We start from the raw sequence: 14,444 nt of genomic DNA on the forward strand, positions 1-14,444 counted from the left end.
ATAAAAGTGTTTCTAACTTTGATTTTGAGGCTATTTTCTTAACCACAAAATATACAGTCAATTTACTTTACAGTATACGCTGTGAAGCGCTTTCAGACGTCTCAATTATGTGATAAGGCGCTATATCAAGTGCAAGGATTATTGTTAATAAAAGGGTTTCTCTATTGCGCACACAAAAATATGACGAGGGAAAAATGTCTTATTACAATAAAATAATTAAATTGATGCGATAATCCCATTTATACAAAGGGCTTTCTTCTTTAAACCCTACGGAAATTTGCTAAAACTATCTAAACCTGATAGATATTTGTACTTCAGTGTAAATTATGTACAAACCACTTAAGGAATTGTGGCTTTAGTAGAGAACTAACGAGAATCGTAGTATACATGGCTTCTGGGGCTGGCTAGCCAGCTTCCTGTGCTAACAAACGGTCAAATTCCAGGTCATCAGGTCTATCCTGATGTTACTTCTGTATACATATAGTCAAGGAATCCACATAGTCTATGGCTGATACTTCAACGCAGTGCTGGGGGAGTGTGTTAAATCGTCAGAGGTGCCATCCTTCGGATATGACATCCCTTTTGCCTGTTCAGGTGGACGTTAAAAATCCCATGGCACTATTCGAAAGAGAAGGGAGTTTCTCTCTCCCGGTGTCCTGGCCAACAACTCCATGGTGGTTTGTGGGACATAGTTGTGTGCAAGTTGGCTGCTGCGACTGGCCACAAAATACACACACTCACACCACTTCAGAGTAAATTACGTGAAGTGCTTTGAGACATTCTGACAATGTGAAAAGGCATTCTATCAAATGCAACAATTATTATCATATTATTAATAACAATAACTACAATTTTGTACATATCAAGATACCCCCAAACACCTTCCCCTTTTTGAATAGCGCCACGGGATCATTAGCATCCACCTGAAGCAGTAATTAACGCATCATTCTATACAACTGCTGGGATATCGAACAAATTAAAAGCAGCCCAGTGAATGCCACGGGGTACCTGAATCCACAAAAAACACAGACCATAATGGCATAGGGTTTATTGTGGCCAATCAAACCTGTCACAGTGGTGCAAAAATAACACACAGCCAGTGCAACTGCATTGAACAACGTCAGACTACTACTTTTCTCTCTAAGACTAATGAATCTTAAGGCAGCCCTTAAATTAGCACAGTTGGCAACTGCTATAACTGGTTGTTATTGGGACGGGGAACGATTTAAACAAAAATCATTAGGTAAAACTAATTTTTAAAGAGCACCAAGGCAGGAGCACCCGAATGTTTAAAAGCTACAGCGGCCAATTAAATTTCCGATCCGTTGCCGATAAGATCTCTCAAAGTGATTAAATAAAGCAATTAAACTTTTGGGCCGATCATGTCTGCAGATAAAGTCTTTAAGGGGAAACCTTGAATTCACAGTGACAGGGAATTAAGTCTCAACTGTCTAACCTACTGCTTGTGTTGGCCTTGTTCCACATCACCCTAATTGTTTCCTACTTTTGCTCTTTCTCCCTGTCTGCAATGTTATTTCTGCCAGGACACAGCATATCCTCCCTGCAGGTTCTTCCTCAGTCACAAACGTTACAGCTTTAGTTTTGGGGGGAGGTCCTGTATCCTGTAACTATATATCTGTACAGCAAATTTCACAAAAAAAAATGCCTCAAAGCGCTTCATGACAACAATGTGGAAATTGTCTGGATATGGAGCAAAGTAGGGATACAGTCATGATCGTTGTGTATTATAGAATGCACTATCTACTGTAAATCACTGTCAAACATAGCCAAGTAATGTTAGGAAATCTGTCTCAAAATAATTCAGAGCAGAGAAACTGTATTCAGCCATGATCTAATAAAATAGTGGCTCTGCTCCATTGGCAAAGTCCCATAGTGTAGTGCGCTCGCCTCGAAACCAAGAGGCTGGGTTAGATTCCTGGGTGGGGCAAAACTTTTGGCAAGTTTCTTTACTCCACAAGCCTCTGTTTACCTAGCAGTAAGTAGGAACCCGTTTGTTAGTCCATTGCTTTAGTGGATTACTTTCCGGGGGTAATAATTCCTCCAATTCAAAAGCAAGGATAATTATTATTACTCCAGTTCCTATCTAATGTGATTGAATGCTTGTAATTGACAATGCTGCTTATCACTCGGAAACGCGTCAACGCGCTTGATGCAATGAGTTACTTTTTATGAAGTGTAGTGACTGTTATTTCGGAAAACTCGTCCACAAAAAGCAACGGGACGAATGACCAATTCATCTTTATCTTGGTGAGTTTGAGCAAGGCAAGAATATTGGATAGAACACTGGGAAAACGCCCTGTTTTCTCCCCTAATGGTACCCAGGGAACATTTAAACGTTTTCTTTACACTTCTGCATCACGTAGCACATTTTATAGAATGATGACCACTGAAATAATGAAGACTGCAATCTTAATCTGATTTGATATTTGATATAGCGCCTAATCACAAAATTACAAGCAATTCCTTAATACAGAACACATCTCATTAAGATAAGGCTTTGTATATTGTGATTAATACCCAGAAAATCTACAAAACGAAAGGCTGCTACGTCAGAATATAGGAACGCACAGGACTAGAGAAAGCACATTCTTTAAAATTTAATGTGTTCGATAATTTTTCTATTTTTTTTTCTTTTTGGTGCTCGCCTCTCTTCTCCTGGGCACCCCCCCCCCCAACCCTATCCCACCCCCTCCCTGCCTCATCCAAAAATGGCCATTGCTTGTGTGTGCTTTGGCAGCCCACTCCACTGTAGAGGGCATCACAGTAAACCTGACCTCACCCAGCTGTCACACCCGCACTATTAACACTATGGGTGCTAAAGTAGGAGCAGGAAACCTGGCTGATTCTCCCCTCCCTAGTCCAAGGAAGGACAGGTAAAATTTAGCCTCTCCATTTAGCCTCTGTTAGATCAGCAAACTCAGCACAAGAGGTACATCTTGAGAGAGGCCTTGAATGACTAGAGGGAGAGAAGGAGATAGAGGGATTCTAGAAGGGAGTAGATACTGCAAAGGGCTTTTAAGTACGTTGAGACGCTAAGGAAATGCACGTTCTTTCTAAGTTGACTTTGTGAATGGGTAGGTAGGCAACAGCCGTCTAGAATCGCAAGGCAGAGCTCAACAAAACATTCCGTGACTCAGAACTGAAGAGGATCTAAGCCAGCGGTTGTGGTCAGCCTTGTAGTGACACTAATACTGTGTGAGAATGAAAATCGGGCGATTAGTTTTATATTGCAGCAGTTAAGTGATTGACCCTCAAGGCCAGAGATGATGGGTTTTGTTTCAGGGCAATCTCTCCCCAGTGTAATTACACTGAGGAATGCGGTGCAGCCAAATATACACACCGCAAGATGAGTTGCTCATTTCAGTCTCCGTTCAGTCATCTATCTATCACTCACTGACACATTCTCTCAAGAATGTAAATTGTATCACTGGGCAGTTTCTAAATGTTTACTCCTTGATTTGGAGCTGTTTTTCCCCCACAAAAAGTAGAATAATACTTGCATTTAATTTATGTAGTGCCTTATCATGCCATTGAGGTGTCAGTCTCACAAGCACTTCCCAAGATTTCACTATGAAGTGGAGCCACTGTTTGAAGGTAAATGTTCTACCTAATTTGCACACAGCCATTATAATACAAACAGCCTTGAAATGAGTGACCAATGTTATTTGTGGGAATGTTGGCCAAGACACCAGGAGAAACTGCTTTCTCTTTCGGAATAGTGCTCTGAGATGCTACCTTACGTGAAAGGGCACTATATAAATTTGTGTTGCTGTTTTTTGGGTGGGATTATTACCCCAGGAAGCGATAATCGAATCCACTAACAACCAGGTTCCTACTTACTGCTAGGTCAACAACACCAACAACAAGATTACACACAAGAGGTGTGTGGAGTAAGGAAGCTTATTTAAGGTTTCGCACTGCCCGGGAATCGAACCCGGGTTCTCTGATCGCTTAACCCACCTTGTAAAGCTGGATAGTTCGAATAGACTCAGCTAGCTCTTCAGTACAGTGTGACTGCCTGTGCTAGAATTCTTTCCCCTCTAAATGTCTCTTCCACCACCACCCACCACCAACCAAACATGGGTAGAATCCAAAGCATGTGTAGCAACTGTCTAACTTTCTATATTAATCCCTTCAAAAAAAATTGGTAACTTAATCCCTGACTGTTTGTGGGACGCTGCTGTCAGCAATTGGCTGCCGCATTTCGCCAACAAAATATACAGTCAATTCACTTGACAGTATATTCTGTGAAGCTCTTCAAGGTGTCTCAACAGCGTGATAAAGCGCTGATATCAAATGCAAGGATCACTGGTTATGAACTGTGGGCAACTGATTTGGCATTATGGGCAGCATTTTATTAACTTGCAAGGATAATTATTTATTATTAGATTAACTTGTTTACAGTGTGCCTCACACTGTAAACAAGTTAAAACTCCTCAAGCGATCGCCAGGCTCCTTCCCACCTGCTTGCTGAGCAAGCTCCTCTCCTGTATTCACTTCCGCAATAGAGGACCTTGCTTTTATCTGTATTGCACTTCATTTGGCCATGGGGCCTTTTAATTTGCTGCACAGATTGCTCAAAGATTGCCCATCTTTTTTCAATCTGCCATAATTGAATTGCGACTGTACTGTATTACGGTGGAGATCAGGGAAAGTAAACCCTGTAAAGCACAACACCAAATTGTTTTAGCTGCTTTCATAGCAGACAATCTCTATTCTGGTTAAGAACCACACATAAAAGTGAACTTTAATGGTCATATGATAAAAAATAATCCTCACATTTGACACAGTACCTAATCAAGTCGTCAAAATGTCTCATAGTGTTTTACGGGATTTACGGTAGAGTGCAGCAACTGTTCATTTTGTAGGCAAATGCGGCAACCAATTTGTGCACAGTAATGTCCCGCAAGAACAGCCAAGAAATGAATGGTCAATTTTTATCTGGGGAATTCTTGGCCAGGACATTGGGAGAAACTCCCTTCTCTTTTCAAATAGTGCCACGGGATCAATCAGCCCTTGGATTTATAGTTCATCAAAAAGACTCAAGGCAGATGGAACCTAACATTAACAATAAGAGAATGGGATGGTGATCAGAATGTGAAAAAATGGAACAGTGATACTTACGAAAATTTATCTTTCCATAGTTAGCTCTACCGTGTGGCATTGGGAAAAGTGATCCACCAATTGAATAACAACCAGGTTCCTACTGCTAGGTAAACAGAGGCGTGTGGAGTAAGGAAATTTGCCTAAGGCTTTGCCTTGCCTGGGAATCAAATCCAGGTCCTCTCACTTGCGAGGCGAGTGCTCTAACCACTGAGCTACAGGACTCCACACATAGGTGATGACTGTACATAACTGCTTAACTACTGTTGGAAAAAGGCTATACCACCCCTGTGAGCAGGATTCAGATGATTATACAGCGTGGGTAGATCACAAACCAGGTTTTGATCATGGTTTAAGGATTTAACTGCATGTCACAATATCACTGAGATCCACCGCTAACGTTTTGTAAAAAAAAGAAAATAATGTAAATCAGACTTAAAAACTAGGTCTCGACACAAATGCAATATTTTTTAACATTCGAACACTTTCCGGGAAAATCTTCAAATCCTCTTATTTCCCATCCATTTAGCTTAATTACACTTGCTAATCCATTTTGTACAAGCGAGCTTTCTCACTGGGAAAAAGTGATCACTCATTGGGGAAAAATCCTTCAGACAGCATGATCTTGCCATCACATTCTCTACTTTTGCTTTCTCCTCTAACCCTATTCTCCTGTTTGGGCCCTTTGCTCTTCCAACTTTAGACTACTGTCAGCCGGGTGTACAGGTGTCAGCCTGGCTCAGTCAATAGCTCTCTCACCTCTGAGTCACAAGGTTGCTGGCTTAATCCCCACATTGGGGCTTGGAGCTCACCCAGTTTAGGCTGACATTCCAGTGCAGTGTCTGGGGAGTGCTGCATTATCACTCGTGCCGTTCTTCGGGTGAGATTGTTAAACTGAAGACTTGTCTTCTCGTTTCGGGGGATGGTAAAGATCGCATGGCGCTTTTCAAAAGGAGAAGGGACTCTTCCTCCTGATGTCCTGGCCAACAACGCCCTGGAGAGAATTGGTCATTCCCTCTATGGCTGTTTGTGGGGCATTCATTGCCTTTTGCAAAATGTGTATTAAAACACTCTGGGATGCTAATCTGCATGAGGGGTGATATAAAAATCCAAACTGTTGTTGTATTCTGAAGTCAAAATATACCTCAGAATAAATCCTGCTCTTAATATATCGACAAACCTCCCTCTGTCCCAGCACCAGTGGACAAGCCTTCAGCCACAATGTCCCTACGCTCTGAAACGCTCTCATAAAATCCCTTCTCTTAGCTTTAAAACCCTCTTAAAAATACATCTCTTTGATCAAGCCTCACGGACACCATCAATGCCTTCAACAACAGTCACTTCCACATTTTGCCAACCCATGTAATTTTTTTGCCAGCATCCCTTCCCCTCTTTTCTGCTGGTGATAATGCTCGCTTTACTGTCTCTTGTTGCCGTCTGAGGGATCAGGTGGTCGGGTGGGGAGATGAACGAAGGTGGGAAGAGAAAATTTTGAACAAAAAAGAAAAAGGCCGTTTATGATCTGAGTCAAGTAGATATTTCAAGCTTACAAAGGGTCACCTTAATGTGTCCCTTACTTAAGCCATCACACAGGTCTTTACCCAAACACATGCTTTCTGCATATTGTCAAATCAACCATTATCAAGGCAGACATGAAGCAAAAACTAATTTAACGTTTCATTACCTCCCTCTCTCTTCGAATGTCATTTTAAATTGAAACCAACATCTCCGAGTGTTGGCAAACCAGAAATGTAATGGTTTCGAGGAAAATGTTCATGTGATGTGAGGAATTAAAATCATGCAAGATAATAATAGTAATCCTTGCATTTGAGACATCGCTTTATCACGTCGTTGACACAGTCTCAAAGCGCTTCAAGGAATATACTGTAAAGTGAATTAACTGTGTTTTCGTGGGTGAAACGCGCACAGTTGCACACAGCAATGCCCACAAACAGTCATGGATTGAGTGACCACATTATTCTTTTTTTTTGAAGGAATTATTGCCCCAGAAAGCAATCCACCAATCGACTAACAACCGGGTTGCAAGCTACATAAAGGCGTGTGGAGTAAGGAAACTTGCCTCAGATTTTGCCCTGCCCAGGAATCGAATCCTGGTCCTCTCGCTTGCGAGGCGAGTTCTCTAACAAATACGCTACAGGGTCCAGTCAAAAATGTCTGAACAAGACCCAGGTAAACTCCAGTGGTGGCGCACACAGACCAAGCTTGCACAAATGAATTGGAATGCACAGGATAATATCTTATTTGTGCCGAGGTTCAGTTTCACCTTAATTATATAATTCCTCCAGATATCCCCTATCATTAGCAAAATGACATTTATTCAAATCGCGCAGGATTGTGCTGGGAGAGGTGAATTCTGAATTGTGCAGTTCCAGTCAGGAAGCTGAACTGAAGATAAATACTATATTGAAGTTAAATGGCACTGGCTCTTTATCTTAATATGAACAATATGCCAACTCCAAATGCACTGCCCCCACCCCCAACACACACACACACACACACACACAGAGTACTCACATCTTGTCCTGCCCAGCGCCAACCCTCAGGGTGAGTCTTGGAATAACTGGAGAAGGAGCTGGTATAACGGCTTCGACTTTTGCCTGGGACAGAAACAATAAGCATATTTAGCTGCAATCAATACATCACGTACCCTCAGCAATCTCGATATCTGTGCTTAAGGCAATGTCGGATGCATGATTGAAACAATCGGAGCTGAAAAAGTCAGGTACAAGGATTTTTCCAGCAAAAACGGTTCTGACGCATGAAGTACATCGTACGCTCACAACACAGGGAAGATCAGGTCGGAAAAGGCCTTTGTGGTTCACCTGGCTGGTCACAAAGTAATCCAAACAGTTTAATGGTTGACGACACCATTCCAGCGTAGTGTCAGTGTGATAAGAGAGGGATAAGCTACCGCACATTGTCGGAAGAAAGCTAATCGGTTGATCGTTCATAACCTAAAGGGAAGGAATCTGAGGTTTTAGAAAGGATGTGGTTTGGTTACAAAATTAGAGCATTTTAGACAGACCTGAAGCCTACCTTTCATTATTATTAAATACACTGCTATCTCCTGATTGTAAAGTTCCCTTTCCCCTCTGTAGGTACCAGTCACCACATGAATGACACCCTGGAGTCACAAAGGAAGGTAAGAAACGTGCTGCTCGATCTCTGCCAATGTTCCGGTCTAACCAGCCATTGGCAAGGGAAGATGTGAACAGTGACTTGAGATGATTCATTTGGACATTCCTTCCTCGCTTATCAAGTGCTGTAGAAAGCTCTTGGTTCTTGCTCTTCCCTATAGCTTGGCAGAGGTTACTCAAGTATACTTGGTGATGGCAGCATCAGGGTTGACTGTGAAGCTCTCCATAACCAAATAGTTTGTGGACACTCACGGATTTGGCTCACTGGAGACAATTTTTGCATTTCGTGGGAGAAATGCAGTAGCCAATTGTACACAGCAGTGTCCCACAGACAGCCGTGAATCGAGTGACCAAATTATTATATATTTGTTAAGGGATTATTACCCCCGGAAAAGTGTTCTGCCAATCAACTAACAACCAGGGTTCCTCCTTACTGCTAGGCAAACAGAGGTGTGTCGAGAAAGGAAACTTTCGCCCACAAAATATAGTCAATGCACTTTATAGTATATTCCGTAAAGCGCTTTGAGACATCTCGAAGATCTGATGAGGCGCTATATCAAATGCAAGGATTATTAATATTATTGCCTAACTTTTCCCCTTACCCAGGAATTGAGCTCGGATCCTCTCGCTTGCGAGACAAGCACTCTAACCACTACGCTACAGGACTCCTCTATGACAGATACAAGTTGCATGCTAAGCATAGCGCTGACCAATTAACTGCCTGACCACTTCTCTGCACTGGGGCTGAGAGGTGGAAGTCAAGTGGTGCTGAAATGTCAGGGAATGTCTTAAGTTGCATGTGATTTAATAGTAGAGGAAGCAGGATAAATCATCATCTGACATTTAGATGGGTGGGAAAGACTGCGAAAAGTAAGCCTGGAACAGTTTTGTGCTTCTGTGAGGGAATCTTGATATCATCACTGTACTACCCGATGCCGTAAGGTGTCTGTGAGTGTGCAGTAGGTTATTCCCTTTTCACAAGTATTTCTGGACTCTCAGCTTGTCAAACGCTGGTGTGAAAGGCAAATGACAATGCTATTGAAGGTATTAAATGGCTTCAGTGGAGGTTTAACCCAGAGCCGAACTGGCAACATTCCACAACATAAAGAACGCGACACTTGTCTTACTCTGCGATTAGTACGCGTCACGGATCAAAGGCAATCTGTGCAAACATTCACACTTGAAACTGGCTGGTTTAATTAGACAATAATGGAGTCAAGAGGACTCCTGCCATTGTGGAATGTATCCGTCGCCTCACACGCCTACAAGGAAGTATTCTACATTTTTACTTGTGATTACGTAATGCTGGTCCGAGGGAGGCGGATGGGGTGGGGTGGGGTGGGGAGAAAGGGGGAAGGAGAGGGAAAAAAAACTGTGTGACACTTTAGAATGGGGGAGGGGATTCAATATAAAACACTCACAATGATTCAGGGTCACAGTCTCTGGCGTATCTGAAATGTTTTCGCTTGGATCTCCCTCTCCAGAGGTAATAATAATAATCCTTGCATTTGATCCAGCGCCTTATCACGTCTTTGAGATGTCTCAAAGTGCTTCACAGAATATTCTGTAAAGTAAATTGATTGCACTTTGTGGGCGAAACACAGCAGCCAATTGCGCAGAACAGTGTTCCACGAATTGAGTGACCGATTTTTTTTCGGGAAGGGCGGGGGGTGGAAGAGAGAGGGAATATGCTAGTTCGTAAAAAAAAATTCAAAAAAAGTGATGAACCTGTGTGTAAAGCACACTCCACTCCCAGTTAAGTGGACTGGCGATCAGGAGGTGGGGCTGGTGACAGGATCCAAAGCAAGATAGTGAAGGGCGACTAATATAAGACTCCTTTGTTGAGTACTAGAAATACATCGCCAGTGGATTTGTTCACAGTCTTACATATAAGCACCATTCTTTTCACCTGGATAAATAATACCAGCCGCCTAAGCCCCTTTTTGGAGTGTGCTGCATTTTTCTGTTAATCTCCTCGGATTTAGCTTCTTTTTTACTACATACCTCAAGGCACAAACTGATAATGCTCTGTTCCTCTACATTTCATCCAGGACACCCGTGATGAAGCGCCTTCACACATTGAAAGCATCGGAGCGATTCTCTTGAAAAATTCATTTTTTAAATCCTGTCTCGCAGCGGAAAAAAAAACCCAACTTCTAAGCTTATCAAAGCAGATTAATCTAAATTACAATAGTACCTCGGAACATCTGATGTCTTCTGGCTCCGTGATTTTCCTATAACACACATCCTGTACCCAAAAAAAATAGCCCCCTCCAGGCTTTTACGTGAAGTTCTGCAAAGGCAGTTCTTTACCCAGCAAACTTGTGGCTGAGACATGAACCGTTTCTGTTCTTCACAACCTCTTTTATATCAAAAAATATGCCTCCACAGCTTTTTTGTGCTGGTTTCATTTTGACCGTGCGTGTGTGTGTGTGTGTGTGTGTGTGTGGTGTGGGTGTCCACCCACACCATCTAGTGATGGGAGTATGCACCCCTGTCCAGATGGTGGGAAATGATTTCACCTCGAATGCAACTCGATTCAAAACGAACATAAACCTGGTTTGCTTTAAGAGTGGGTGGTGTGCTTTAGACTGTCATGAACACCTATTCTGAAGCTCATTGTGCTTCAGTCTCTCTGGCCCCAACCTTTGGAACTCCATCCCGTAGTCCCTACGTCTCACCCCCTCCCTTGCCTCCTTCAAAACCCGTCTCAAGACCACCCTCCTCTTCGACCTCGCCTCCGGTCACCCTCCTACTCCTACCCTCCCTGCCCTCCACCCCTCGTGAATCACAACCCCTAGCTCCGGTCCAAATCCTTGATTGTCCAGTGCCTTCGGACGTCTTCCCAGCATGAAAGTCCCTACACAAATGTAATCTGTTGTTGTTGTTGCCATTCTAGTGCCCACGGTTGCCTGTTCAAATAATAGTTGCCTCGAAATGATCCCTATTTCAAAAAAGAATTTTTACAGCAGTGAAAGTAATTTCTTTTCATGACATTAATTAACATTGTTAGAGATTTGTACTCCATTTACCTCTCATGTTGGACATCCACGCTGTGCTCAACGACTGAAGGAACTGTTACAGCAATGCTTTTTTTAAATTCACCAACCAACATACCTTTTGTTGTTTATGCTTCTCCTTTTCTTTCTCCTTTTCCTTCTCCTTCTCCTTCTTCTCCTTCTCCTTCTCCTTCTCTTTCTTCTCCTTCTCCTTCACCTTCTCCTTATCCTTGTCTTTCTTTTTCTTCTTCTCTTTCTTGTCCTTCTTCTTGTCCTTCTCCTTTGGCTTCTCCTCAAACAGTCTCTCGGGCACGACGGGAGTGACAGATGGCATGGCGGAGGGTACCTTGAGGGGCGTGCTGAAAAGGGGTAAGGGGATGTCCTTTGGAAGAAAAACGAGCGAAGAGGCCTTTCCCTTCTCTTTGTGTTTATCCTTCTCCTTGTTCTTCTCTTTATCCTTTTTCCCCTTCTCTTTATCTTTCTTCTTGTCCCGATGCTTGTCTTTGTCTTTTTTAACATTCCCCTCTTTATGTTTTACTTTGATGTCGGGTTCTTCCTGGTCTCTGATCTTGAACTTAAATGAATCCTTATCATGTTCCTTCCCAAATTCCTTTAAAAACAACTTGGTCTCTCGGCTAGCTTCCTTCTCTTTGTCCTTGTCCTTGTTCTTCTCCTTGTCTTTGTTCTTTTCCTTTTTCTCTCGGTCCTTCTCTTTTAGCTTCTCTTTCTTCTTGATCTTCAACTTAATCTCCTTCTTCAGCTTTTTCTTCACGTCGGATGAAGATGCTTGCTTTGTCCGTTCTTCGTAGAGCTTAAGGAGGGGTTCCGGGGTGGGTGGGGAAGCGGATGGCGAAGATAGGTAAGGGTTGGTGGGGGGCACAGAGGGGGGCGTACCCAAGCTGGCTTTCCTCACCACCTCATTGATGGAATCATCTAAAGTCCACGACATATTAGCGAGTCCCGAAGGGGCAGAAGATTGTGTTGGGGTCGTACTACTCCTGCTAAAGCTGCTGGAAAGCGAGTGGACCTTTGGTGTCGATGATTCCGAAATGGTCAGTCGCCTGGGGCTGGTAAAGACCTCTCCCTCCGATTCAGACCCTGAGGAAAACTCAAAGGGGTCCATCTCCCTCTCGGCACAAGCACGAGCTATAACTGCATCGATAGAGTCATCGATGCTCTTATCAGGCGCCCCCGACTTTTTAGCCGGACTGTCCAAAGTGTTAGGTTTCTCCATTTCAGACGACGTGTGTGGGTGCTTTGTATGAACGTTTTCTTTGCCGGGCTTTTCGGGCCCTGGGTTACACACGGCCGAAGGGGTCCTGTCGGGAGCCTCACTCTTGGCTGTGGAGTGAGAGACACTCGCCGGTACTTTGGGACTCTTAGGACTTTTGGGGCTTTTTGTCCGCAGGGGCGACTTCTTGTCCATCGATTTCGAACCTTTAGGGGAACGTTTGGGGCTTCCTGTGTGCGCCGACTGTGACCCTTTGGGGGACTTGGGCTTCTGGCTGCCCGAAGGGGAGATGTTCGATTTGCCTTTGGACCCGGATGTTTTGGAATCAGACGATTTCGGGGTGACGGGTTGTGACGAGGGTTTGGGGATGGGCGCAAGCATCGGTGGCTCTGGAGAAAGAGGGGGCGAGTCGGGGTGCTCCGGGGGTGGGACAGGAGACAAGACAGGAGGAACTCGCTGAGAATTGATCATGCTCAAGGGCTCCCTCGGTTCTAAGGCACCGTCGGGGCTGTGTGTTTTACAGCTCCCTGTCCTGGCTCGCTTTGTGACGGGCAAGTCGAGAGAGTCCGGGCTTTCCAGCGGTCTCTTGCCCAGAAAGTTCTCGTCGTTAACCGCCTCTTCTTCTTCCATCTCCTCCTCTTCCTCCTCGAGAGGAACTTGCATCGCTTCGGCTGAGGTTCCTCCATCAATGGGAACTTGCTCTTCCTCTGTTTAACAAAACACACAACAATGTTGATGAAGTTGTAGACTCTAACCCAACGAATAAGGTGGGATAATTCACCCACATGCAAATTAAGCTTTTGACCTCTGGGCCCCTTAACCTCAAGTTGTCGATTGGAATCCAGTCATGGGAAAGGACGAGATCGAATTACGTAAAAGCAAATAACGTGCGGTGACTGCAGTGTTGGGACTCACAGGTGGGAGACTTGAATTTGACTGCCATTTGCCTGATGGATTGAGTGACCAAATGTTTTTTTTGGAGAGATTAATACCTCCGGAAAGCGATCCACCAATCGACTAACAACCGAGTTGCTACTTACTGCTCGATAAACAGAGACGTGTGGAGTATGGAAACCTGCCTATCGGCAGGATGGGGAGCAAGTACCTGCCTACACCATGCACACACACACAAGCACCCCTTGATAGATCTTTCACACAGTGGCGTGAGCACATCGTGCCTTGGGACGTCCTCCCGACGTGAAAGGCGCTCTAACTGGAATCTTGTTGTTGTTGTTGTTGTAGATAGATTGCAACGCTGCACCTAACTGAACAGGGTACCTTAGGACACAGCGAGAGCTGAAAACGTTACATGACTAAATAAATTGGGCTCTCATTATATGATGGGCTGCACTGCCAAATGCCAGTAGAAATCTACATCAAGGTGAGTTTTTTTAATAAAAAACACACACACACACAGGATAATACTTCCTCTTTCATGACTTAGGGATCAGCTGATTCCTTCCTAGCTATTTCAGTTTCCTTTCATTCTACTTCAAGACCTTGGTCGCAAGCAGTTTTGGGTTTATTAAAGAAACCACAGGGAAATAGTCTGCGCTGGCCACAGGAAATGAAATGCAGCGGTGTTGAAATTCAGAGCAAGGTCTCCTTCCTATTTCCTGACAGGTTTTGTGTTCTTTGGCGACGGCAGCTACAGGTCAAACCTTCATTTGATTTGAAGTCAGCATCAGCTCGAACCAGCATATTATATACAGGGACACAGCCCCACGTTTACTGGGCTCAGTCCAGCCAAGCAAATAAAGACTAGTTTTAGTCACTCACTCAATACGTGGTTCCACCAAAATCCGGCATTTTTCTCTAAGGAAACAGTCAACCATTGAAAAAATCCTCTCGGAAAGGCATCATCATGTTACATTGCGGCTTAAACTTCCATCATAACCAGGTTCTGGTCTGCTTATTGCTGTTTACATTAAT

The 14,444-nt window shown here is 43.8% G+C and overlaps 1 protein-coding gene across 1 annotated transcript in view; it reads right to left on the reverse strand.

The window, feature by feature from the left end:
• The window catches only part of taf3 (TAF3 RNA polymerase II, TATA box binding protein (TBP)-associated facto), a 114,645-nt gene that overhangs the window by 11,404 nt on the left and 88,797 nt on the right, over positions 1 to 14,444 (reverse strand). The window contains exons 3-4 of the mRNA XM_042335462.1: positions 11,400 to 13,219; positions 7,660 to 7,742 (exon numbers count right to left, since the gene is read on the reverse strand). Of these exons, the coding sequence (XP_042191396.1) occupies positions 7,660 to 7,742; positions 11,400 to 13,219 (1,903 nt within the window). The remainder of the gene's footprint in view (positions 1 to 7,659; positions 7,743 to 11,399; positions 13,220 to 14,444) is intronic.

Source organism: Callorhinchus milii, unplaced genomic scaffold, assembly GCF_018977255.1.
Source record: "Callorhinchus milii isolate IMCB2004 unplaced genomic scaffold, IMCB_Cmil_1.0 Scaffold5, whole genome shotgun sequence".
Classification (NCBI taxonomy): Eukaryota; Metazoa; Chordata; class Chondrichthyes; order Chimaeriformes; family Callorhinchidae; genus Callorhinchus; species Callorhinchus milii.